Source organism: Rhipicephalus sanguineus, chromosome 8 (genome assembly GCF_013339695.2).
Source record: "Rhipicephalus sanguineus isolate Rsan-2018 chromosome 8, BIME_Rsan_1.4, whole genome shotgun sequence".
Classification (NCBI taxonomy): Eukaryota; Metazoa; Arthropoda; class Arachnida; order Ixodida; family Ixodidae; genus Rhipicephalus; species Rhipicephalus sanguineus.
In genome coordinates, this window is record NC_051183.1 from 90476226 (window position 1) to 90502630 (window position 26405).

The 26405-nt window shown below is 48.6% G+C and overlaps 1 protein-coding gene across 1 annotated transcript; it reads right to left on the reverse strand.

Moving 5' to 3' along the window:
* LOC119403375 (uncharacterized) lies at nucleotides 1–26109 on the reverse strand. Its single transcript, XM_037670317.1, has 5 exons — nucleotides 26105–26109; nucleotides 24828–24946; nucleotides 18800–18826; nucleotides 3259–3559; nucleotides 1–322 (listed from the first exon to the last, which is right to left on the reverse strand). Exons 1-5 carry the CDS (start codon nucleotides 26107–26109, stop codon nucleotides 1–3), a joined length of 774 nt encoding a protein of 257 aa, XP_037526245.1.
* Nucleotides 26110–26405: the final 296 nt, after the last annotated feature.

A 26405-nucleotide genomic window follows, 5' to 3' on the forward strand; every position in this document is an offset into this window, starting at 1 on the left:
CTACACAAAGTGAATGTAGGCCGAGTTGCGTTTGCGCGCTAGTTCGGTCATTTTGCTGAGGAGCGCCGCTTTGTCGCCGCATTTGCCGTGAAAGTCGTCCGCATCGGCGTCATCGGCCGCGATGCAGAGCCGTCCATCAGTGATTTCAGCAATCTCGTTCGCCTTCTCCTCCAACGTTGCCGGGTCGTCGTAGGAGACCAGGTAGTGGCTGCCTTTCTTGACGCTCACGATCCTGGAACGGCTCAGGTGGTTGCGCTGGGGCGGCTTCACTGTGGAGCAGCACTGGACCGTCTCGCATATCTCCGAGTATCTAAGCACCGCCCTGCACAGGTTCGCATTCAAGCTTAGCTACAGTGGGTACAATGCGGGTAACAATAATTTATGTCCCCATGTCATCAATTATTTCCACATGCGCCGTAAATGATGTCATGCGGCATTTTGCTCTTGGCCTCATTCGATGCGTATTCAAGTTAGAATTCTTGTGCAGGCCACCGTTGAACGCCCACGCCGGATACCGGAATTCCAGAGGCATGAGCGACGATTGACAATATTTTTCTATTCCCCGCGCTTAATTCTTTGACACGCTATATACGCAATTGTGTACACCACTTGTTTTTACCATTTGTAACGGCTAGGTACTAAGGGAGTGCAAAATACATTGAGCTTTGTATGAAATGAACCTCCTGCATTATGAATTTGTATTCATTTAACTCATTTTGCAGTGTACTGTTGCATATGATCAGTTTGCTGAAGGCACTACACTGTTAGACGAGTAGTTCAATGCACCCCTTCCCACGAGCTACGTCAAAAGTATAATTTTTCTTTACTCCGAAAGGACATACCCGAAAACGAATTTACACTATATTTCTGCCATAAGATCTATTTTTATTAATGCCAAAGCGGAGCATGACTGACTTCACAATAAATAGATATATAATTACAAGTGAATTGGAATGAAGTACTATAACACACATAAATTAGCGCATTATGGCATTATTTTGTTGCATAGAATATCGAGTGCCTTGAAATAACTTTGTATCGATTTGACTCATTTACAGACAGGTCTTCATAGGTGGCGTCTGAAAGGGTTAAGGTCGAGGCGTACTTCCCGTTTTAGAAGCATTCAGATAGTCTTGAAAAAAAAAAATGTTGCAGTGGCTTAGCTCGGCTATGCCAGGATAATGTAGCGTTAGCAAAGGTCCAGCTTATTGTTCTTAGCTTTCCTGATTGTCTAGGATAAGCTTGATCATCTTGCTTTCGGCTGCTCGAGTGACACACACATGGTATACATATTATGTAACAGTTGTATATTTATTTTGCCAGGCAACTACTTCGGGATCCGATGAGTGAAGCTTTTCCGCTCTTCTGCGCCGTGTAGCAGCATTTGCGCTCTCCTTCTCCTTAGCTAAACCACACTGGACAACGCCAGTCAGATGCGCCATCAAGCGGCTCCAGTGCAGTGTCAGACGGCGACTGCACAGCGAAGGCGAATAGCTGCGCACGCGCCGGCGCCAGTGCGTCTACCTTGGCTACGACGTCACTCCTCTGCAAAGCGCAGACCGGGGGCAGCGAGACGCGCGCGGCGGCGGCGGAGTGCGCGGGAGGTGACGGCTCTGATGCGCCAGCTGTCTGACATCTCTGGTCTTCGCGCATGCGTAGCACGCCTCTTGAGGGGCCACGCGAAACTGGCTCGTCTAAACCAGTGTAGCTAACGCTACAAACGTCGGCAGATCCCACGTGTTGTGGGAATCGGTTTCATGCGAAGCAGTCGGAGAGCATTTCTATGCTGTAGACGGGTATGGGCCACACGTGTCTGTAGCAAAGGGTTTGACGACATACGCAGTGGTATTTTCACGTTATGTATGTCATGATCCGACAGTCACATTCGTCAAAACCTCTTACTCTCTTATGCCAATTTTGGTCTACACCAAGCTAAGGAGGCGATCATGAGAGCCCCTAGACGTAGGTGGTATCTATCTATCTATCTATCGATAGATAGATAGATAGATAGATAGATAGATAGATAGATAGATAGATAGATAGATAGATAGATAGATAGATAGATAGATAGATAGATAGATAGATAGATAGAAAAGCTGAAAGTGCCAAAGGTTCGCTAAGAAACGCTTCGCCTTTAAAAAATAAAACTGGTACGTAATCGATGGTTCTGATTCAAATGAAGAGCTACATTGAACACATATGATCTCGGAGCGTAAGTTCATTAACTGTAAGTTCCAATTAAATATCATGGTAAAAAATGAAAATTATTCGAATGCGCTCATTGAAAAAACAGGCGCTTTTCTTGTGAACAGCTGGCCTCGTTACGCCAACTGGTGGAGCAGATCTCAACCACTAGTTTCTTTTTACGTGGCTTCTGAGATCCGCTTCGGCAGTGCGACGAAACACAAAGGTAACCCAAGGAATTGAAAATTAGTTCTGGGAATCCGGCAAGGTGGCTGAAAGGCTATGAAAAGGAAAGTAGACAACCACACCCATTTGTAGCACGAAGCCACCAGGAAATCCATACGGATTTCTCAGAAATAAAGCCTGTTAGTCCCCGAAAAATTCGTCCTGGTAGCGGTTCGAACCCGGGACCAACGCCTTTCCAAGGCGGTCGCTCTACCAATTGAGCTAACCAAGTTAAGTGAGCTAATCAGGAAGCTAGCTTCCTGGTTAGCTCAACTGGTAGAGCGACCGCCCCGGAAAGGCCCCAGAAAGGGTAGAGCGACCGCCCGGGTCCGAACCACTACCAGGACGAATTTTTCGACGACTAAGAGCCTTTATTTCTAAGAAATCGTATGGGTTTCCTGGTGGCTTCGTGCTACAAATGGGTATATGTCTATTTCCCCTTTCTTAACCTTCCCGCCGCCTTGATTCCGGAAAACTGATTTTCAATTCCTTGGGTTACCTTTTTGTAGCTAACGAGGACGCTAGCTTTCTGGTTAGCTCAATTAACCTAGTTAGCTAATTGGTAGAGCGACCGCCCCGGAAAGGCGTTGGTCCCGGGTTCGAACCATGGACCAGGACGAATTTTTCGGCGACTAAGAGGCTTTATTTTTGAGAAATCCGTATGGATTTCTTGGTGGCTTCGTGCTACAAATGGGTGGTTGTCTATTTTCCCTTTCTTAACCCAAGGAATGCACCAGGGCACCTGAACACCAGGTGCGAACGCCAGTGCCGGACGCTTACGTGATGCTTTAGGGTCACCTACAATTCTTATTCATGAGAAGTACGGGGCTTTCACCGGAATAAACTCACCGCGTGTCCACCCTTATACCCATCAGACTCTCGCTGTAGCAGATGTTGGTGACGTTGGGACCTCCGGAGGCGATGCTCTTGGCCCTGTCGCTTCTGGCTCGGCTCAGCATGTTCACCATGGTCAGTGCCGGGCCTGTTGCTTGTTGATTCGGGTCCGTGTAGTTGAAGTTGTTCATGAAGATGGTGTCACGTATGGTTCCGGAGCCGTCTATGGGCGCGTGCGTCTGGTACACGTTAGCGAGCACATTAGCCTTTACCTGCGTCCCGTAAGGACCGCTACGCAAGATGACCACGGCCGAGCCTGCGGGAAGCCGGCGAAGCACCAAATTAAGCACCGCACTGTTACAGTGTCTGCCCGAGCAAGGCTTTCACTAACGAACGCACAACAAAATATTTCGGCGCGTGATGTTGAACTCGATGCAGATGCAAAATTCTCGTAATTGAACTCACGAAGAATCGCAACATGCATTTCAAGTTAATACAAAAGGTGGTAATTACTCAATAATACTAATGGCAGGAACTTTTAGACAAGAGACGGCAACAAACAAGGACTAGCGCTAACTTCCAACAGATTTTACTTTAAACGAATTTTGCTCCGGGACGGCAATCAGATTGCACGAGAAATTGGTGAGGCAACCCGAATGCAGTGTGTAGGTAGTAGATGCGTTAGCATGACCTGCTTGGTAGCGCTGGCTTTGAGAGAGATGTGCTTGGACGTACTGCGCATGTTCATGTTAGAAATTTGTCATGTTCTGATGTGTTGGTTGCGCATAAGCTACTCGTGTTCAAAAAAAAAAGATCTGTTGTCAGCGCTTGTCCATGTCTGCTGCCCTCTCTTCTGTAAACGCTTTTACCCTTAGTAAATTATTGAATATGGAGTACCAACTAGCTGGGACCCTCACGCTGTTAAGTTACATGATGTTTGGGATAGGATAGGCGCTCATTTCAACAGGACAGAATCTAAAGAAAGCAGCCGAATTCTGTGTCGCCGATCCAAATTTGTTAGACTCAGATTGAAACTGTCGGAAGACAGCGCTTTGTCACGAAGGTACATAACCAGAAGCCCAGCCTTGATTGAATGAAGTTCTCGCAAATCAGCCCGGCATTTATCTATTCGTTAAGCCGATGTAATTCAGTGCCATGTTTATGCATTGGTTAAGCCGAATTTTGCTTACAGCTTAGACACCCACTTTTGGCGGCAACTAGCTGGTCGACGATGTCGAAGCACGCCTTCACATTGTCGGCTGTCTCGTTTCCCTTCAGGTAGAACTCGTAGCCTGTAAGTTTGAGGACCTTCATCCGCGCCAGGAGATCGGCGACTGTCGTCTGCGGGCACTGGTCACTGTCGATGGTCACGTAGAGACGCGAACGGCCTACAGCCGCCTTGAAGAATTCACGCTGGCTTCTCTCTGCACGAGCAAATTGTGTCCCGTTATTGGGATTCCTTACTATGTACGACATCATGTCTTTACGAAACCTCTCACTATGCGTAAGCGGTGGTGTACTGGCCTACTACATTTGCCCGCGTACTGCCTTTACTGGTTAAATCGGTAGATGCTCCCACATATTGAAAAAAATTGGCGTAGCTTGCACTGGTGGCGCAATGCTAAAACTACAGCGGAATCTGATGGGCACCTATAGGAAACGTGCATTCAGGTGGTGGTGCCGCGGTGCGGGAGTGAATGAAAGCAACTGGCGTGCTCCGTGCGGCAGCCGACCCATGAGTGGAGCGTGTCAGGTTGTTAGCGGTGTTTTGAAATATCGCTTATGACTAGGTGCGTCGTAACTGTGCCAATACCTATAAGCACCACCCACCCGGAACAAAGGTATTCCGTTTTCGGCCTTGACGATGCTTCAGAGAGCAGCGGGACCACTCAATTCTAAGCGTGCGCCGCGTAAAGAAAGTGATCCCAGGCATGTTTATGAAGTACATGCTGTAGCTAGTTCGCTGTCAATTTAGGCTCCACGCGAGTTAAGTGACATTTTCACAGTGCTGACAGAACTGAGTCGCAGCCGGCAAAGTGATCTCGAGTCTGCAGTCTATATTTTGTTGGTTGAAGGAAAGCCATCGACAGATCCAGCAATGCTCCCTCGTACGCTGCTCAGCACTGTTTTTCCGCCGTACCGTAGGTCGCCTACCGGCGCACATCACAGTCTGCGTAGTCCGTAAAGAGGAACAGCAATGAAGAAGCCTTAGGTGCGTGGCAAAATGCGTCGGGGACCGCGAGAATTTTAAAATTTATTCGCCTTGTATGCCTTTGCCACTTAACAACACTCTGTTTGCGAGAGAAGTCGCGCCACGCCGCTCTATTCCGCTAGGTGACGGCTAAGAAATCACGTGCAGAGCTGACCCGTGGCACAGCTACTCAAGCACTCATGCAGCGCGAGCAACGTCTACAAACTGAGTGGAACTACAGCACAGAAAACTTCGCGGAATTGCTACGGCCAGTGGCGTAGGCAGAAATTTTTTCGGGGGTAGGCACCGCCTTGATTCGACATGGGGTCTGGCCAGATGTGTGTGGTCTAGTGTCATTTTGTGCCCTCTATCTCATCGGAGCAATTTTTCGGGGAGGGGAGGGACATGGGCCCGGTGTGCTACCCCCTGGCTAGGCCACTGGCTACGACTTTACTAAATGCAACGCCTGCAGTTCGGTGATCGTGGGGTTTACTAGTGCCCAGCCTAATGAGTTGTCCGACACTTCGTTACTCAACAATATTCATCTAAAATTACAAGAAACAATGCATACAAACATTGATGGTGATGACCTATGCTTTCGGGTTCACGCTGGATTGCCCTTATCGAAACACTCTGTCGCACGTCCGTGCTATCTTATATCCTTTCTCTTCCTCTGGTGCCCTAAAAGAATCCTGCACTGGCTAACTTTGTCAAGGCCTGCGCCTTTTATGGAACTGTCGCTTTGGCGCGCACGTACTTGCATACAACACGGGCGTAGCAGACGGAGAGACCACAATTCGTAGCACACGAGTAGAAACTGTGAGTGGCCGCAAGTGGACACTCGAGGCGCTGGCGCACTGGCGCAGCGGATTATTGCGCCACCTGTACGTGCTGCACGTTTCCCCGTGTGGTCCTGGCTTTTGCGGTTTCGCTAGGTTTCGCATGTGGTCCTCGCTTTTGCGGTTTCGCTCTATTTCCCATATTTTCTTTCGCATCCCTTTCTTTCCGTCTCTATTTCTTGCTATCTTTCTATTTTTCTATCCTTTTCTCTCTCTATCTGCCGCTATCTTTCCTTCCCTCTCTTCCTTTTGTTCTCTCTTTCCTTGTCTCTGTGGATTTTGTTTCTGTCTATTTCACTTTTTATCTTGCTTTCTAGGTTATGCTTTGCTCTCTTCCTTCTCCTTTGACTCCTTCTTCCCATAATGTCTCCGCTCCTCACGCCCACTTCCCTTCCCCACCCTCTTGCTGCACTATAAAATATAAGGCTATGTTATGCACTGCTAGCGTGCCTGGGTAGCCGAGTACTAAGGACGCTCGCATTCGGAGCGAGGATATGCTGGCGCGGATACAACTTCGGAATATTTTTGTCGCCGAAAATTTATATTTTTTCTCTTCCTTCATATCTATTTCTTTTTCCCTTTTTCTACTCGTTCTCTCGGCCATCAGGGTTATTAGAGGCCACGCCTAAGAAATTGGCACACGTGTTCTTGGAGCGAAGCAGAAGAACAAAGTTGAAAAAGAGGATGTAGAGAGTCGTGCTGTTTCGTGATGATCATCATTTCTGTTTCCGACGGACAAATTACGGCAAGCCTTAAGGGCTTCGCTGTTGAGAAATTATGGATAGGGTGGGTATGTGTTGGTCAAGTTATAGATAATGTTGGCTGTTACTGCTTAAGTGATAGCTAACGTCGGCTGCTGTTGGCTGTCATTTGAACTTTTCACATTTGTACCGCTTTTTCCCTCCCAGCAGACAAATGAAAGGAAAATATTTTTACACAGAAGCTTTGTATGGCTAGGGGCTTGCATCTGTGGTTCCTTTTGCGTCTGTGAAAAAGCTCATGGGAAGCTATGTGCCATGGAAATGGGGCGAATCCCAGTACTCATCCCCGGTGCACTAAACATGAAAAGGCAATTCACTAGCAGGAAACTTAAGCATCCGGCCGCCCGGTTTTCAGCCCCGATCTCATTGCGCGAGGACGCCACTAGAAATAGGACATCATCATCATCAAATAAGACGTGCAATAAACGCCATGCGCATGCGGAAAACCGATGCATTTCGCGGCATAAAGGGATATGCTGCTTGTGGTAAGTTACTCCGTCAAAAAGTGCAATGTGGCTCAGCCAGATCTCCAAATAAAACTGCTTTGCATGACGAATTCCCGCAGTATGTATGGTATCCCTGGATTTTTAGATGCGAAGCAGCTTTTTCTCGGGGCTGTGTCCGCTCTTCCATTGGCGACCGTCCGCTCATCTCCCACTAAAGGCAACCATGTGTGCTGGCACGCGGTAGCGCGTTCGGGCCTGTGCAAGGGGCCGGGTAAGACGCTGTGGCATCTATTCCTTACACTCTCTCAGCAATCATATGATGGCGTCGGGGAACGAGATTCTGCAGACCCGCGATGAACCTACGCGTCCTCTGCTTGTCAGGGCGCGCCGGCACGCGCAAGCGCGTTCGGGCCTGTGTAAGGGGCTGGTTAAGACGCTGTGGCCTCTCCCCATTACACTCTCTCAGCAATCACGTCATGGCGTCGGGAAACGACATTCTGCAGACGCGCGATGAACCCGCGTGGCGTGCTCCAACAAGAGTTCGGGACGAGCAACAGCGACAGCAACTGCAGGAAATTCGTGGTGTGCTCCACTTGCAAGCACGCGTTAGCATCGGGCAAGCTGCCCTTGATGAACGGAATTTTAGGTCAACCCATGCGCTGCTTCGCATCCCCACATAGTTCTCTTTAATGGGGATGGTGTAATTTTTTTTTATTCTTGTTTGTTTGTGAGTATGACTCTTCGTGTATCACAGGGAAAAGAGTCATAAAAATTGTGCCAAACGTATCTACAATGTAGCTAAGAAATCTGGCTTAAGTCCGTCGTGGATGTTGATATACACCTGTTACGGCGCCCAGCTGCTGACCCGAAGGTCCACGTTCGGCCCCGCCCAAGTGGTCACATTTTGATAGGGCCAATATTCTAGAGGCCGGTAATGTGTAATTTCAGTGCACGTTGAAGAACACCAGATGGTCGGAAGCTTCGGAGCCCTCGTTAAGGGCGCGGCTTAATCATATCGTGGTTTTGGCGCGTAAAACCCCAGGCATTGTGAAATCTGCCGTAAGCAGTCCTAATAGCACAGAGGTTGCACAAGACTGAAACTTGTTGAAGCTGTAGACGTCTCACCGCGCTCTTGGATGTTTGCGCCCCAGGGTGTCAAGATGAGATGCGAGCAGAACTCGGTGGCGGGTTGAACCACGTCGTTCCAGAGATCCTTGCTGCGCATTCGGCAGATGAGGAACGGTCTGCCGGGTGCTAAGGGAAGTGGATATTGCACGCATTTATAATAACAATAATAACTCTTAGGGTCTCACGTTCCCAAACTGAGTTATGATTACGAGAGACAACGCAGTAGAAGGCCCTGGAAATTTCGACTACCTGGGGTGCTTTAACGTGTACCTGATTCTAAGCGCTCGGGCCTCCAGTATTTTGCCTCCATCAAAATGCGGCCGCCACCGCCGGGATTCGATCCCGCGACATTCGGATCGGCGCTCAACTATGAGCGTCTTGAAACAATTCGGAACTTCACAGGAAACAGCCCTTGCACTAACGCAAACATACTAAGCAAAACGCTTGCATTTACGCAAGCGCACCAAGAAGTAAGTCACTTGATGCTTCTGCAATTTGGTGCTAACGCTGGCACTCATCAAACGATCCAGCGAGCAATTCACTTGCCTGTCTTTATCAAGGGACACGCACAAAATAGTATAGAGGCCAATATGAGAATACAACTTCGGGTCCACATGTTTTCAAACTAAGTTCAACACCCGCGCATGACAAACGCAGTTTATTCCGCAAATGGCTGTCAAACTTTGCTTTCTACACCGCAGTGTGTGCTTCTAATTTTTGTCTAAGACCTACGCAGTTTCATTTTAGCTGTGCAATAGCCATAAAACATGGTATCTCAACTACCATTGGTCCATTGAAATTGCCCTGCAACACGTTTTCAACTAATCGTGCAATCCAGGGGTCGCAAGCTCACCTCATTTAGCGGACCGTGCGCCCGAAATTTAGCCGCTCAAGGGCCGGAACAGTAAAGACGGTATGAGCAGAGAGGGAGGGGTGTGTGAATGAAACGTAAGCTAATTACCGTTGCCATCTGAAAGACCCTTTCTCCCTGTAGTATATGTCATGTCTGATAAGAATTAGGCGTCAGGACTCGAGAAATTGTGATACCGATCTCCACATTGACTGAAATCTGGGCGGCGATTCGGAAATGAAGACTTTAATTGTGATAGCAATTTATAGACATTCTCGGCTGATTTTTGCTGTGGGCGCCGCTGTAATGCCCCGTGTTCACGAAGACCATGCGGTCTTTATACAGGGCCAAAAAATACCGAGGGTAAGCGAGTACAAGTACCTCGGAGTATGGGTAAATGAGGGGGATAGATATATGGAGGTACAAGAGAAAGCATCGGTAGCAAAGGGAAAGAGGAATGCTGCAATTATGAAGCACAGAGCTTTATGGGGGTACAATAGGTACGAGGTGCTTCGAGGGCTGTGGAAGGGTGTGATGGTCCCGGGGCTTACATTTGGGAACTCAGTGGTGTGCATGAAGTCAGAGGTACAGTCAGGAATGGATGTAAATCAAAGGACGGTGGGCCGCCTCGCGTTGGGCGCTCACGGGAAGACGACAAATGAGGCTGTAAAGGGAGATATGGGATGGACAGGCTTTGAAGTGAGGGAAGCTCAGAGCAAAATGAGATTCGAAGAGAGGCTGAGGAAAATGAAGAAGAGTAGATGGGCAGAGAAGGTTTTCAGGTATTTGTATAGAAAAAGCGTTGACACGCAGTGGAGAAAAAGAACTAGGAGGCTCACCAGTAAATATACGGCTAGCAGTGCGGGTGATATGGCAACAAGGAGCATTAAGCGCAAGGTCAGAGAGGCGGAGATGACTTATTGGATGGCAGCGATGGAAAAGAAGCCGGCTCTGAGTAACTACCGAAAGGGAAAAAACGAAATAAGGAGGGAAAGGTTTTATGATAATTCAAGGGGAAGCGCTTTACTGTTTGAAGCAAGGTCGGGCTGCCTTAGAACGCGTAGTTATAAAGCGAGATTCAGTGACGAAGAAGAACAACGTACATGCTGCGGGGGAACTAAGGAAACGATGGAACATGTACTGATTGAATGTGGCGATATTCACCCAGGTATACGTGTGGGCACGAGTCTACAGGAAGCCTTGGGTTTTAGGGACAACAATGGAAAGCTGAACACGTCCGCGATAGAAATAAGTAAGAGACGGTTAGAGTATTGGTGGCAGAAAAGTAGAGATAAAGAACAAAAGTAAATAATGGAGAAAAAATAAGGTCATTCTGCCTTAAGAGGCAGAGAGATAGACCATGAATTTATATTTTTTGGTATAATAACATAGATTTAATCAATGTAGATAAGGTGTAAAGGCGTTTATTGACGGCGGGATCGACGGCGACGATGCGCAGCGACGACAGTAACGACAGAGCGCAGACTCGCAGACTCTCACGAGTAAGAGCACGAGGGGCGTGCTCTCCGAGAAGAGGCGAAGAGGGCGACCCACTAGAAGGCGCTCAAGAGGACGGCCCATTACAGCGTTCTAATGCTTCTGTACAATTACCCCGGGTACGCAAAGGGAGCCGCCCGGCGACCTAACAGCTGGTCACTATGAGCGGGTCATGGTAGGGCTTGAGGCGCTCCACGTTCACAATGTCGCGCCCTCGACGGCGCATGTCCGAAGAAGGCTCAATGGGTTCAATCAGGTAGTTGACCGGGGACGTGCGTTCGACGACACGGTAGGGGCCTTCGTATTTGGGCAGCAGTTTGGAAGAGAGGCCAGTTGCAGCGGTCGGGACCGAGAGCCACACGAGCGCTCCAGGGAGGAACGTGGACTCAGAAGTGGTGGTGCCACCGCGAATGCTCTTCTGCCGCTCTTGTTCGTGCGTTGTAAAGGTCTTCGCAAGCTCGCGACATTCTTCAGCAAGCCTGGCTGTGTCCGAAATAGGCGCACATTCAGATCAATCCGGCCTGTAGGGAAGGATGGTGTCGATTGTGTGCGACGGGTGCCTGCCGTACAATAAGAAAAATTGCGAGAAACCAGTAGTGCTCTGAGAGGCGGTATTGTATGCGTACGTGACGAAGGGCAGAATGACATCCCAATTTGTGTGGTCGGCTGCGACGTACATTGAGAGCATGTCGCCGAGCGTGCGGTTAAAGCGTTCGGTGAGGCCATTCGTCTGCGGGTGGTAAGCAGTAGTTTTGTGGTGAACGACGTTGCACTCTTTGAGAATGGCTTCGACGACTTCCGTCAAGAAGACACGGCCTCGATCACTGAGCAGCTCCTGGGGCGGACCGTGACGCAGCATGAATCGGTGGAGCAGGAAGGAGGCCACATCGCGCGCTGTAGCCGCTGGGAGGGCGGCGGTTTCGGCGTATCGCGTTAGATGGTCAACAGCGACGATGGCCCAGCGGTTACCAGCCGAAGTCAGAGGAAGTGGTCCATACAAATCGATGCCCACGCGCCCAAACGGACGGTTAGGGCAAGGTAATGGTTGTAGACCTGCTGGCGACACGTGCGTTGCAGGTTTTCGGCGTTGGCAATCGAGGCAGGAGCGAACGAACTTCTGCACGTAGCGGTACATCCCTCGCCAGAAGTATCGTTGTCGAATGCGGTGGTAAGTTTTGGATACCCCAGAGTGCGCGCATTGCGGGTCAGAGTGGAAGGCCTCGCATATTTCAGAACGCAGACTGCGGGGTATCACTAGTAACCACTGGCGGCCGTCGGCGTTATAATTGCGTCGGTGCAGTAGGTCGTCACGAATGGCGAAGTGGTGGGCTTGACGACGCAACGCGCGAGTGGATGGTGTTGCCGACGGATACGTCAGGAAGTCGATCAGCGAGGTGATCCATTTATCCTTGCGCTGTTCGGTAGCAATGGTGTGAACGTCGATTGAAGCAACAGCTATGTGAGATACTGAGCAGGGGGTATTGTCGTCAGGCAAGGGAGAGCGCGAGAGGGCGTCGGCGTCAGCATGCTGGCGTCCGTTGCGGTACAGCACGCGGATGTCGTAGTCTTGCAGTCGAAGTGCCCAGCGGGCGAGACGGCCTGAGGGATCCTTCAATGACGACAGCCAGCATAGTGCATGATGGTCGGTGACGACATCAAATGGGCGACCATACAAATAAGGTCGAAACTTTGTAAGGGCCCAGATGATCGCCAGGCACTCTTTTTCCGTGACTGTGTAATTGGTCTCGGCTCTGGTAAGCGTACGGCTTGCGTATGCCACGACATATTCGGGGAACCCTGGTTTGCGCTGCGCAAGAACAGCGCCGAGGCCTACACCGCTGGCGTCCGTGTGTACCTCCGTTGGGGCCGTAGGATCGTAGTGGCGTAGTATGGGAGGAGACGTCAACAAACGACGGAGCTTTGCGAACGCGTCGTCACACTCGGACGACCATGAATTTAGGGGTCCGTTACTTCCAAGGAGCTTCGTCAGCGGCGATATGATGGTGGCGAAGTTTCGTATGAAGCGTCGAAAGTACGAACACAGTCCTACGAAACTGCGCAGTTCTTTGACGGACGTAGGTTTGGGAAATTCGGCCACGGCCCGAAGCTTGGCCGGATCGGGAAGGATTCCGTCCTTGGACACGACGTAGCCGAGGATTGTCAGCTGCCGCGCTGCAAATCGGCACTTCTTCAGATTCAGTTGGAGGCCTGCGTTGCGCAAACGCGTCAAAACATGCCGCAGACGTTGGAGATGCGTGGAGAAGTCCGGAGCGAAAACGACGACGTCGTCCAGGTAACACAAGCACGTGTGCCATTTCAAGTTGCGCAGAACGGTGTCCATCATGCGCTCGAAGGTCGCGGGTGCATTACACAGACCAAACGGCATGACGTTAAACTCGTACAAGCCGTCGGGCGTGACAAAGGCTGTCTTCGTTCGAGCGTCATCCGCCATGGGTACTTGCCAGTACCCCGAGCGCAAATCAAGGGATGAAAAGAATTCGGCTCCTTGCAGACTGTCAATCGCGTCATCGATTCGCGGCAGCGGGTAAACATCCTTGCGAGTGATCTTGTTGAGCCGTCGGTAGTCCACACAGAACCGCACGGAACCGTCCTTCTTCGCAACGAGAACAACGGGAGACGCCCATGGGCTGTCCGAGGGCCGAATAACGTCGCGTCGAAGCATGTCGTCGACTTGTTCATTAATGACCCGGCGTTCTGCTGGAGACACGCGATATGGACGTTGCCGCAGTGGTGGTTGGGCGCCAGTGTCGATGCGATGGGTAACAGCGGAAGTGCGGCCGAGAGAAGTTTGCCCGACATCGAAAGAAGAACGAAATTCTTCCAGCAGGCACAGAAGTTGGGAACGCTGGACCGATGTGAGGTTGTCAGCAATGGAGGACCTAAACACATCAGCAGGTGACGAATCGGACGTGGAAACAGCACTGAGCGTACGGGAGCTGGCGCAGTGCGTGTCACCCGGTGCGTCTATAACTTGGGCGTCTTCGAGGGGTTCCGCTCTGCCGAGACATTCCCCTCGCACCAACGTAACAATGAACGGGGATGGGTTGGTCACAAAAATATCCGTGTCGCCCTGAGTGATTTCCACGGTCGCAAATGGCACCAGCAAGCCTTTCCTAGTGAAAACGCGGTCACATGGAGACAGGAGTGCAACGGCATCGCAGAAACCGGTGCAGTAGACTGACACAGCCGTTGACGAATTTGCAGGAACTGTGATGTCTTTGACGAATACCTTGGTCGCAGCCGATGAACTGTCTGCCGGCGTCAAATCTGAGAATGGTGAAAGCTCTATTTCGGCTGGCGCGCAATGAATGACGGCGTCGTGGCGGGAGAGAAAATCCCATCCCAGGATGACGTCGTGAGAGCATGAGGAAATTATGATGAATTCGACGGCGTACAGAGCGTCCTGAATGATGACACGGGCTGTGCATACCGCCGTCGGGTGAATACATTGGGCGCTGGCTGTACGGAGGGAAAGACCGGAAAGTGGCGTCGTCGCTTTTCGTAGCAGGCGGCTTAGTTTAGCGTCCATAACGGATACGGCGGCTCCAGTGTCGACAAGGGCAGATGCGCGAACACCGTCCACAAAAACGTCTATTACGTTCGATGGGCTTCGCTGAGGGCTTTCGCAGTTCGATAGCGTCGCAGCCCTTGCCTCGTGGACTGCGACGACTAGTTTTCCTGGTCGCGTGCGACCGGACGCGGGCGCATCGGCGACAGTGAGCGACGTCGGGGAGACGGAGAGCGCCGAGTAGATGGAGCTTGGCGTGACGTCGGTGACAGAGGCGTAGGTGGGGCGTAAAATGTGCGGTTCGTCTGGCTGGTGGCGGGCGACACGACTTGAGGCGGCTGGACGCGATTGCAATAACGCGCCACGTGGCCGGCGTAACCGCATGCGAAGCATATGGGGCGGTTGTCAGGTGTGCGCCATCGGTTTGCCGGAGCAGGTCCCGCCCATGGCGCATGACGTGATTGACGGGGTAGCGACTGATATGACTGCATCGTGGGCTGCGGTCGTGGCCTCTGCATTACGTCGGCGTAGGTAGCCGGCACAGCCGCTTCGAAGGACTGATGTCTAGCGGCGGCTTCGGCGTAACTATGTGGGGCTGCCGTAGGCATTACTGGGGACGTCCTTGCGACAACTTGGGCGTAACTCAGTGGTGCAGGAGCGGGATGGTGCTGGTGGTACTCAGGCATGACCTCCGCGATTTCCTGCTCAATCGCTCGACGGAGGGGAGGGAGAACAGTGGTTGACGGCTGGTGAACGTACTGAGGTTGAGCAAAGTCCAGCAGAGAGAACTGGCGCGCGATTTCCTCGCGCACGAATGACTTCACCTCTGCGAGCAAGGCGGAGTGGTCGGATATGGTCGACAAGCCAGCGAGCTCGGCGTCGCGGGATGGAGAGCGACGGGTCATCGACCGCTGCCGGCGCAGTTCCTCGTAGCTCTGGCAGAGCGTGATGACCTCGGCCACAGTGCTGGGGTTTTTGGCGAGCAGCATCGTGAAGGCATCGTCGTCGATGCCTTTCATAATGTGCCTCATCTTGTCAGATTCCGACATGGTGGCGTCGGCTTTCTTACACAAATCGAGGACGTCTTCAATGTAGCTGGTAAAGGTTTCGCCGGCCTGCTGAGCTCGTTCTCGCAAACGCTGTTCGGCCTGCAGCTTACGAACGGCAGGGCGGCCAAACACGTTGATGATGGCGGTCTTGAAAGCGGACCACGTCGGGAAATCGGATGCGTGGTTGTTGTACCACATGCCGGCCACACCCGCGAGGTAGAAAACCAAGTTGCTCAGCTTGCCTGCTTCGTCCCATTTATTGGGGACACTCACCCGTTCGTAAATCGTGAGCCAGTCCTCCACGTCGGTGCCATCCGCGCCGGTGAAGATAGGAGGGTCGCGGATACGGGGGACACCGGGACAAGCGGTCGGGTCAGGAGGCGGCGTTTGCTGAGCGGCGTCTTGCGGCATGGTAGATGGCACGGTACGGGATCGAAGCTCCAGGGGCATCAGATGGAGACCGAAGTTGTGGGGACGGTACAGCACTCTCCACCACTTTGTAAAGGCGTTTATTGACGGCGGGATCGACGGCGACGATGCGCAGCGACGACAGTAACGACAGAGCGCAGACTCGCAGACTCTCACGAGCAAGAGCACGAGGGGCGTGCTCTCCGAGAAGAGGCGAAGAGGGCGACCCACTAGAAGGCGCTCAAGAGGACGGCCCATTACAGCGTTCTAATGCTTCTGTACAAAGGTATTAGGCCAACATGAAACAAGGAAGCTTCTTTCTTTCTTTCTTCGAGCCTGGTGGCAGACATATCACCGCCCCGTGATAAAGGGGACGCTCATAGCATCCATCCATCCATCCATCCATATATATATATATATATATATATATCAAAACAACAAAAGGTTTCTAGGTCCGATGAAATATTCACAGAAACATCAAACAGACGCGCGTGCGAAGCACTTTATTAACGTAATATATATAACGTATATATATATATATATATATATATATATATATATATATATATATATATATATATATATATATATATATATATATATATATATATATATATATATATATAATATATATATATAAAAGCAACAAAGAAAAATAATTCAGAAATACTATCCGACGCGCGGATTCTAACCGCGGACCTCTTGATGCGCAGCGCACGATGTTAGATGGCTAGGCCACGAAGAGTACCGTCTCTCAGCATGCTAACGGCGAGCTATTTATATACACCATTTACTTCTGCATGCAACGGTCGCGTTGCAGCGACCGCTGCAACGCGACCGAGCACGCTGTTCAAACAGAAATAACGAGCATGTTGTTCGAACAGAAATAAGTAAAAACTGTGAGACTTGATAGTTCGCGCTCGTCCAGTGCGTGTTCTTTTCGTGCATCCTTTGCGTTTGAGTGACGCGCTGGAAATTTCGAGCTGTCTTCCGTTCTTTGCGTTGCCTTCCAGTTGGTTGCTATCGCATTAATTGCTTCGCCGTTGCGGCGAAACTGTGATTTTTTTTTGTTGCACTGTTAAATTTCGACACAGGATGACTACATGCGGTGCCTGACAAAAAATAAGAGACGAAGGCAGCAATGTGCGAGCCGCAGGCTGTTAGCGAGAGGTATGCAGGCCGCATGCGGCCCACAGACCGCATTTTTGTCAACCCTAGTGCAATCCCTTCATTAAAAGAGCTCATTAGCTCACAAATGTAATGCCGCAAAATTTTTATAATCCTTCATGTACGAGCGGAGTTACAGGAATTTGCCGCACGCTTTAAGAGCCTTCTCTCCCCTTTCGTACCGGCAAGCGCACTGAAAGCTACGCAGAGAGGGGCATGATAAGTGGGCAGTAAGATGCGTCCCTTCGTCAGCGCGCGTCATGACCTTAGTACTTTCTTTTAATTTCTTCGAAAGCGCGCCTTACTTTCAGTGTGATCCCGAACACGCTTGCGGGCACGAGGCGGCATTCCCCGGCGTCCGCAGTAACTATGCAGCTCACGATGCATAGTTACTAATGATGCCATCAACTTAAGACTGATGATGCCATCAAATTAAGACTGATGATGCCATCAAAAATGATGCCATCAACGTAAGACCACGGCCAGCTAAGTTGATGGCATCATTTGTCGAGACAAAAGGGAACGATATCAGGCTGACTTTACGAATGAATTGTAAATTGCAAGCCACATGCTGTGCAATAATGTTTGGCTCACGTGCTCTCAGGAGCCTTGGCTACCGATCGGCAGCGTTTTCGGATCATGCTGAAGCGGTGTTGGAAGGCCCCTTTATTCACACAGTCACCTTACTTTGTTTTACATCAAGTGTCCGGCTGTCACATTTGGTTGCAAGCAAAGTGTGAGAGCAGGACGATTAAAGGCAGCAACATTGCAATAGAAAGTCTCGTGTACTTAGATTTAGGTGCACGTTAAAGAACCCCAGGTGGTCGAAATTTCCGGAGCCCTCCACTACGGCGTCTCTCATAATCATATCGTGGTTTTGGGACGTTAAAACCCAGATATTATTATAGTAATAGAAAGTCGCACAGTGCCTTAATAACAGCGTGTTTCTGATAACAAGCTTAGCCATAATGACAGCTCAACAACTAACATCGTGCTCTGCTAAACGAAAGGGCGCGGCGTTTGAGTTCCTCATAGACCCAAATCTACGAGATTATAATGGAGTAACCGTTCTACTTCGTTTAGGTGCACGTTATGGAATCTGAGGTCGTTGATGTCAACCAGGGTTCCCTTGCCCCCTTTGTGATTCTTTTTCACGCTGTGGGAGGTTAACCACTTACTAGAGCTTGTATAAGAATCACAACGTGGTTTTATAAAATGCAGGAATCTAATTTATTAGTGACACGGGCACTAAGTGACACTCCTCTTTCTTTTCCGAGCACTTCCGGTTGGGCAGTTGCGCGCGATTTTCGAAATATTCAGAAAATGTATTTTGCATAATAAAGTCAAAGGAAATCAATGATTCTGCTTCAAGATTTCTATTGGGTACGTATGATATCAGAGACTAAGTTAATTTTGGTTAAGGGACAAATAACTGTCAGGATAATTGCTGAAATTTCACTGAACGAGTTCACTGGAAGAGCACACGGTTTCCTTGTGAGCAGCTAGGATCGTAGCGGCACCTAGCGGAGGAGGTCTTCACCACGCGCTTCGTTTTACGTGGCCTCTAACAGCCACTTCAACAGCTCTTCGAAAAACGAAGTTAACCGAAATATACTCACTGCCAGACACCGATGTCATGGATTAAGGTAAAATAATATTTTTTTTCGCGCACTTGAAACCACGTTACTCACTTGCAGCAGCGGGTTCAGTTCCAAGACCTGCACAAAAGAAAAAAAGAAACGGTCGAGAATATATTCCGCATACGTTCAAATAAATTGAGATCATGAATTTACTTTTGAGACATTTTGAGCAAACACTTTTTTCACCTTCGCGCGAAATATTGGGCCGTGAGAAATCTTATATTATGAACGCGTTTTGATTTTCCTGAGAAGAAAAGAAATCAGCTGTATAAACAGAATTCGCTTGGCTAAGGGCGTTTCCTTCGGCCTCAGTAGATGCATCCATATTGATAATCGTGGTTTGGGGGACGCTGGCATTCTTGGTGGAAATGGTGGAAAAAATAGTGGACAAGGAAAAAGAATAGTGGATGTGGTGAAAGCTTAATAAAACACGTTGCGGGGCTAGTTGGTGATAAATTCTTATTCCCGGCTGTGGAACGAAACACGCCAAACCGTATGTGCGGTGTGCCACGGGTGTGGTCTACGAGATCCCCCTTTCATGTGGCAATGTTTACGTAGGTCAGACTGGGCGCTGCATCAACCAGAGCGCCAAGGAACATGAACGGTCGCTAGGCGATGAGTCAGCGTTGTTCCAGAATCTACCCGCTCATTGCAGCGCTTGCAGAAACTGTGAACCACGGCTTGAGAAAACCAACATCCAAAGCAGAAGTAAAGATATATTAGCTCGCAAACAATCAGAAGCGCTTTTCATTACACAGAAAGGCGACATGTGCGTCAGCACCACACCTGTATCATTGCGTGCTAGTGAATTTGAGGTACTCAACAAAAAGTGATAGCGTGCACGGATCCCACCCCATACTCTGTTCCTCATGAATGCGCATGCGTGCCTTGTCCTTATTTCTATAAAATGCTGCGCGGCTGTTTCAATAAAAATAGTTGGAGTTAGCGCCCGTCCTGTCATGTTCCTTTCTCCTTGTTCTTGTCTAATATAGCGCTACAATTTTTAAATAAGAATAGTGAAAGCTGTGGTACTTATAATGGCGAGAGTGGTGATAGTGGTGGCTGATGGTGGCAGATAGTGATGGTGGTGGCGAGCTCCTTTGGTGTTAAGTGGAGAATGCTGGCTGGTGGTGTCGATGCAAAACATGTTTTGGTGGATGGCTTGGTGAACAAGCTGGATGACGGTGGCATGATGGAAGCACGACGGATGATTGTGGCATGATGGAAGTGCACGTGACATTATGTGAAACAGTGAAATCGCTGTCGTTTTTTATGTTTTCCTGTTGAATATGCAGAAAAATATGCTTACAGTTCAATGAAGCCAACGCCGATCATTAGGTTTTCTAGCACGCTTTTTTAAATGCGAATGCATTTCTTAGTCGGGCTATGTAAGGCATCCGGCGTTGTCCGCGCGCCTCTACGCTCTCACTCCCTCTCCCATAGCAACAGCTGCGGGCGCGCGTGCTTATCCTCGCCCCTAGCAACCGAAGCAGGTGGCGCGGGTGGAGTAGCGGAGAGTGAGTGGAGAGGAGGAGCGCGCTCTGGCGTGTGAGGGTGCTCGCATTGCGGCAGGAGCTCCCGCGTGTTTGGAGAGAGTGTAGGAGAGGGTAGGTGGAGTGCTTCGCCCCTGCTTCTCTCGCCGTTCGCTCTCTCCCCTACCTGCGCCACCGCCTCAATGCAGTGCGCTTGAAACGCGTTTGTGCTGCCTTAGCACAGCCTGAAAACAGCGCGTTCTAAACGCGTTTGTGCTGCATTGAAGGCGGTGGCAACATCCCTGAGGTGATTACGAACGCACGTAGGAAGCGTTTGTTGAAAGAGGCGCCCAAAAGGGAGACATTGAGCGCGTCGATGTGTCCACCTTTACGCCATTAAAATTACTACGCCGTGTACTCTCGGCGCAAGAAATGCATTCCCATTTCCTCACGATTCCCTTCGGGGAGATGGAGGCATTTTTTTTTCATTCATGCTGCGCCAATAACCGCCTCAAGTTTTGTGGAGCATAGCAGCCATGAATGTTTACATTTTACGCAAGTACTTATCAGGTTTACATCCGTGATGTGTTGATGTAATGTGATGTTTACAAGTCTAGAGGGGGGGGGGGGAGTCGGTGTGAACTGCGACACTAACTGTGTTACACCGCCGTGCAGTTGTCGAGAAGTAAATGAGCCTGGCTGCGCAATTACCCCTTCCAGCGGGTAGACCTGAAAACACCCGCCCCTTGATACCTCCACGCTAGATACGCAACTCTGGCAATTCTTGCACACTTCAGCGGCACTTTAAGGTAACAGGGAAAATGCACGCGCAGATAAAATGAACAAACTTTTACCTTCGGCCTTCGTCGAGATGAGCCCTACCAAGTACGAATTTCACGATCATAATCTACCACCATGATTTCCAGCAAAGGTTAGGCATAGTGTACCGACCGAGCCTGTCTACGTGTCATCGGCGCTTCTGCGTTTCAGGATACACGAATCCGACGAGTACGAATGACTTTACAGCATAGCTGTGGCATCGGCTAACCTAAATAAAGCATCTTTTCTTGTGTACGGTGTCGGCACAAGAAGCGATGAGCATCGATGCGACGCGCTTTCAGCAAAGGCCTCCGTTCACCAACCGCCGCCAGTCGCACTCGCCGGCAGTTCTCTTACTCCTATTCGATGATATAGACTTGTCAATTCGTCCGCCTTACTGAATCAATATGATGGCATATTTTTTTCTCCTCACTGCACTCGTTTTTGGTCCAGCTGTTATGTAGTTGTAGCTAATGATATAACGTCAGATCAGTGCGCTAGCACGGCCGCGCTGTACGTTGCGCGAAAAAAAAAAAAAACATCACACTACTCAATCAATTGTACGCGCGTATTTATCGAATGAGATTACAGTCAACATAAAGCCTCTGCACATAAAGCCTCTCGTCCTTTGGAAAAAGTGAGAAACGGCTATAGAACTTCGCAGTAACATCCGGTTAACTATACCCGCTGCTCGGTCCACTTGCTATTTTTTGAAATTTTGATATTTTGAAGAAAGTTAGCGCTGATGCCATTATCGGCGTGGCATTCTTTACCGGCAGCTGTTTGTATGGGTTTATTAACTGAGCAAATTTGAGTAGAAGGTGGAGATCGCGTCTGTCTCGAGTATGAGACATACAAAGCTGAATCCAAACGGTGTATTGGTATGTTGACCAGTCATTCTACTGAAAGCAATACTTCTGTCAGCATGGCGTACAGGTAAAGTGCTCGGCTCGGGATCCAAAGGTGGAACGTTCGACTCCTAGTGGCAGAAGTTTTTTTTTTGCATATGTCTTTCTTTTCCTCTTTTTTGCACCAACGGTTTCTACATCGCCTTTTATACAATTATTTATGTGCGACAGCTAGGCACGATGGTCCTGACGCTGTAAGCCGTTTTACGCTGCGTGATTCTGCGTGACACCACATGCCGCCATCTTCCAGCACCATAATCCACCGTAATGATGGATGGTGCAATCCACCATTCCACATGGTGGATAAATATTCAATACAGATGAGCGATAAAGTTCAGTGCGTTTTAATCAATACAAATTTGATTTCGGAATGCCACATCGACATACTGGAGGAGTGATTTGTAGCTACAGACTGTAAACAACTGCGAATTTTCGCGCCGATTGAGGAATGAAGCAGACGTACTAATGTCTACACTATTACAAGAGGGCAGTAAAAAGCTTTTAAATGCAAGCAAATAGCTCGTAACCTCCGGTGTTACTACGTTTGAAAGAAAGTGACCATTTATTTCCGGCTATATAGTCACGCTACAGTTTCAGAGCTGTCTTTCAGGTAATTTAGTAATGGCTACACCCTCATTTTGCTACTAGTGCATTGATCCAGCTCAGGATATTTTCTCAGCGGCCATATTTTCATTATTACTGCTTTCATTAAATCAAATTATCACTTGTGTGCTACTACATTACGCACTTGCAAGGACGCATTATACCACACAAATTAACGACTATGACTAGAACAATTTCCGACAAGGCATGCGTACACACAGACAGTGAGCACGGTTATCAAAAATGTGACTACATCTACATTTTTGGCAGCTAAATGTCATTGTATCTGTGTGTACATTTCGTTATATGATATGCTGTTTTCTTTTGTATATACTTCAACAAAGTGCAAGTAATTGCACGCATGCTAATGTTCCTGGTATCATAGTTTTATTGACTTGATTAGTAAAGTAGTGACTAGAATTAAAAATGAATGTGTGTGAGCCCTTCAGCGTTTGCCTTTTGGATTGGATGTGTTCATTAAAGTAAAGTCGCATTACTCTGACTCAGTAGTTACACATGGTCAGTTTTGGCAATGACAATTGAGGAACTCTATTTGTTATTGCTTACAAGGTGCTGAGGCGATATATGCGCTATATTAGTAACGGCCTCAAGGTTTGATAGCTAGTAACTGTTAACATTGATACGATTGTAAACTGCTGTGGCTAACACGATTCTCATGTATGTGGCAAACATTCAATGCTGCATAAATCGTTGCTTCTACAGCTTCTTTGTTACAGACCTTTCTGGAAGGCGCGACAGGTTTTCATGTGCATAAAAAGCGATGCATAAATTGGTTTGCCATGCATATACATACATGGACGTGTGCGTGTACGCACCCGCATCTACGAAGTAATGCTCAAGGACACTAAGCAAGAAATTTTCGGTTTTTGCTGTTTGAAATGATAAAGCCTTTCTTAACAATATCTAATTCCCCACGCATTTTTGCGCGTTTTGATTGAGCCAGAAGGACCAGGTTTTCAAAACCAACTCGCGAGCGGCCAAGCCCCCTTTCCTCAGGTCGTCATAACCTTAGCTTTGTGCCTCAAGTAATTTGTATTAATAAAATTTTTAAAGTTATACTCCGGTTACTTAAAGCCCGTCGTGCAGTTGTTTTGAACACGCGTGGCACTTAGCGAGCCCACATGCCTTGGGTGTGTCAGACGCGCATAGAGACGTGGTTCTGTGCATTTATTTTGAGTTGAGTTGCGCCTTTGTTTATTTTCTTGCGGTGGCAAAAGATATTCGCCAGTTGACAAATCAACAAAACTGTCTAGAAGGCGCAGTATTATTAGAAATTGACACGCTTCGTCTACTAACAGAAACGAGAGCGGGAGCACTCGCGTGAGCACTTCAGCAAGTAAGCTTTGTCCTCACTCCGCGTCGCCACAAGGACGAAGTGTTGCCTGTAGTGACAATGGCTACCGTTTGATTGATGTGGAGCTCACAAACCGCGTTAAGAGAAACTGTGTCTGCACATAATGCAGAGAAACCGTGGCACTCGTAGAGAACACAATAGATCGTGTTCCTTGAAATGGAAACACTCAGACCTGCCACCTTTGAAACCGTTCTATCTTTAAAGACGGCCTGTATGGCCCCAGTGAGCTTTGTCAGGGTGTTTTGCCATGTCCCCTAGGCGCTAGAATGTGATTTGATTGGGTGAGCTCGACGGCCATCGACTGTATTTGACCCATAGAGATACAGAAGATATGAAAAACAAGTCAGGGAACCAAGAAAAGAAGAAAAGAGGAGAAACATTTATTGGCGTGATGGCTGTATGGCAGCTTGCAATTAATTAAATTGTTCAGTACAAGTTCTTTTTGAACATAACATGTAATGAACTTCTTTTTCGTCTTTAACTGCCAATATCTCGAAATCATTTTTTCTGTTATATTTGCCCCATTATCAAAACAACTCGAAAAAACAGTACGCTGACTTAGTACCAGAATAAACGAAGCATGAACAGGAAGCTACTGAACTAAAGTAGCGCATGTATGCGGAATAGTTTTATTTTTCGGGTATTTTTACTTAAAAAGTAATGACAAGTACTACTTGATTTAGTAAAAGAATTGCAAAAATATCAGCACTTCAAATACGATTGTAATTCTGGCTCCATTGCAAGAAGAGAGGCAGGCAAATAAAATGAAACAAACCCGAGCGCTTTGCATATAGCAGTTTCAGAGCAAATTGGTCTCAAAAAAGCCTTTAATTACATGGCTGGTACAGGGCCTAACCGTGTGCGCTTAAGAGTAGTATGCCTACTGCGCGTAATTCACTCACGGCTCACGACGAAGATGAGCGCTAATCCCAGGAAGCCCAGAATGACTGGTATGATGCAGGTGAACAAGATGTAGCTTCCGCTTCCTCGGAAGTCCAGCTGCTGTTCGTGTTCCCGGTGTCTGTGACGAGTAGGAGAGAACAATAAATTACTGGCATAAATATTACGTTTCGCTACATACTTGTTGCTTTGTTCGCTGTTGCCAGCTTCTCCCTTGCACTCACCGCATTAAAAGCTATACCTTCGTAAATTTTATGTCGTATGGCTGCAGCGCCTGTAGCTATATGCTACACGTTCAGCTCATTGCCGTAAAGTTTCTCATTTAATGTTGAGCGCACAGACAATCATGGTGTGAAGGGGACAAACGCCAACTTTGAACAAAGGATGATACACGAAGGAAACACGGCAGTGTGTAGCAACAAGCAAATGAAAGGCAAACAATAAATAACAAAGTAGAACTGTTTTTACATGCGATAACTTCACTGTTTTATCTCGAACAGATAATTATGTGGTAGTCTGCGATAGTTTATGGATTGCAAAAATCATGTTGAAATCAAGTAGAAGTCATGTTTGAATTATGCGTACCGGTCAACACAACGACGAATAAAAGCGTATTAGTTCTAACATGTTCGCATTTCAACTATTCATGATTCTTTCTGAGAGGCTAAACAAATATGTCACAGTTGCGCCACAAGGGCCACGTAATGAATGCGATTGCAACAAAATTGGAATGTCACAAGAAGTAAGGCTAGCAGCTAACTTCGTTAACATTGAACCTGTCGTAACTTAACGAAACGCTGGCGTAAGAAAACACGGCAGCAGCAGCGAGCTTAACGTCCTTTGTGCTCTCTATCACTTCAACGCAAGCGGGGTGGTGAGAACGCGGCACGCACAAATTTATGAGATGCGTGCGCATCTCTTTCGAGATAGGTCGAGTGCGACTGCTCAGCGTTCGCAGGTCCTGCCGCAGCCACGCAGCTCCCCCAGCCCTATTGCGCAACGGAAGGCAGCCGGTGCGTTTTCTCCTCGCATGAGCCGCTATCGACGGTTGCCTTCGCACGATTTCACTCGCTCAAAGAACGTGCAAAGCGCGGGGCAATGTTGCATCGCACTTGGACTTTATATGGAGCATCACGGCTACGCCGAAAGCGACAACACAAATGCGCTTACAGTGCCCGTATAATTAATATCGCAATAAAACAAACAGGCCGGACTGCGAATGAGTACCAAGATGGCTTGATGGAGGTACCGTAGCTTTTCTTTCATTAATGACACTAACGGCATGGTTACACACTTATGTGTTACCTGATGAATAATAAAAGCCCGGAAATTAAGTCTTCCTCATTCCAGCTTATGTATTTTTCGAACAGGGGCAGATATTAGGTCATCCGTTTCTGCATTTCAAATTTTAGCGTGCGAGACTATCGTAAATTCTTTGGCAGTACGGAGCTAAGAAATAGCAGTGATAATTGGAGTTGAGAGTCGCGAAGACGTGTGAAATGAAGAGCGACATGGTAAATGTATGCTGTGCACAACGGCGTGAAGTTTAGTCGATACATGTTTAGTTGGTTTAACAGCAA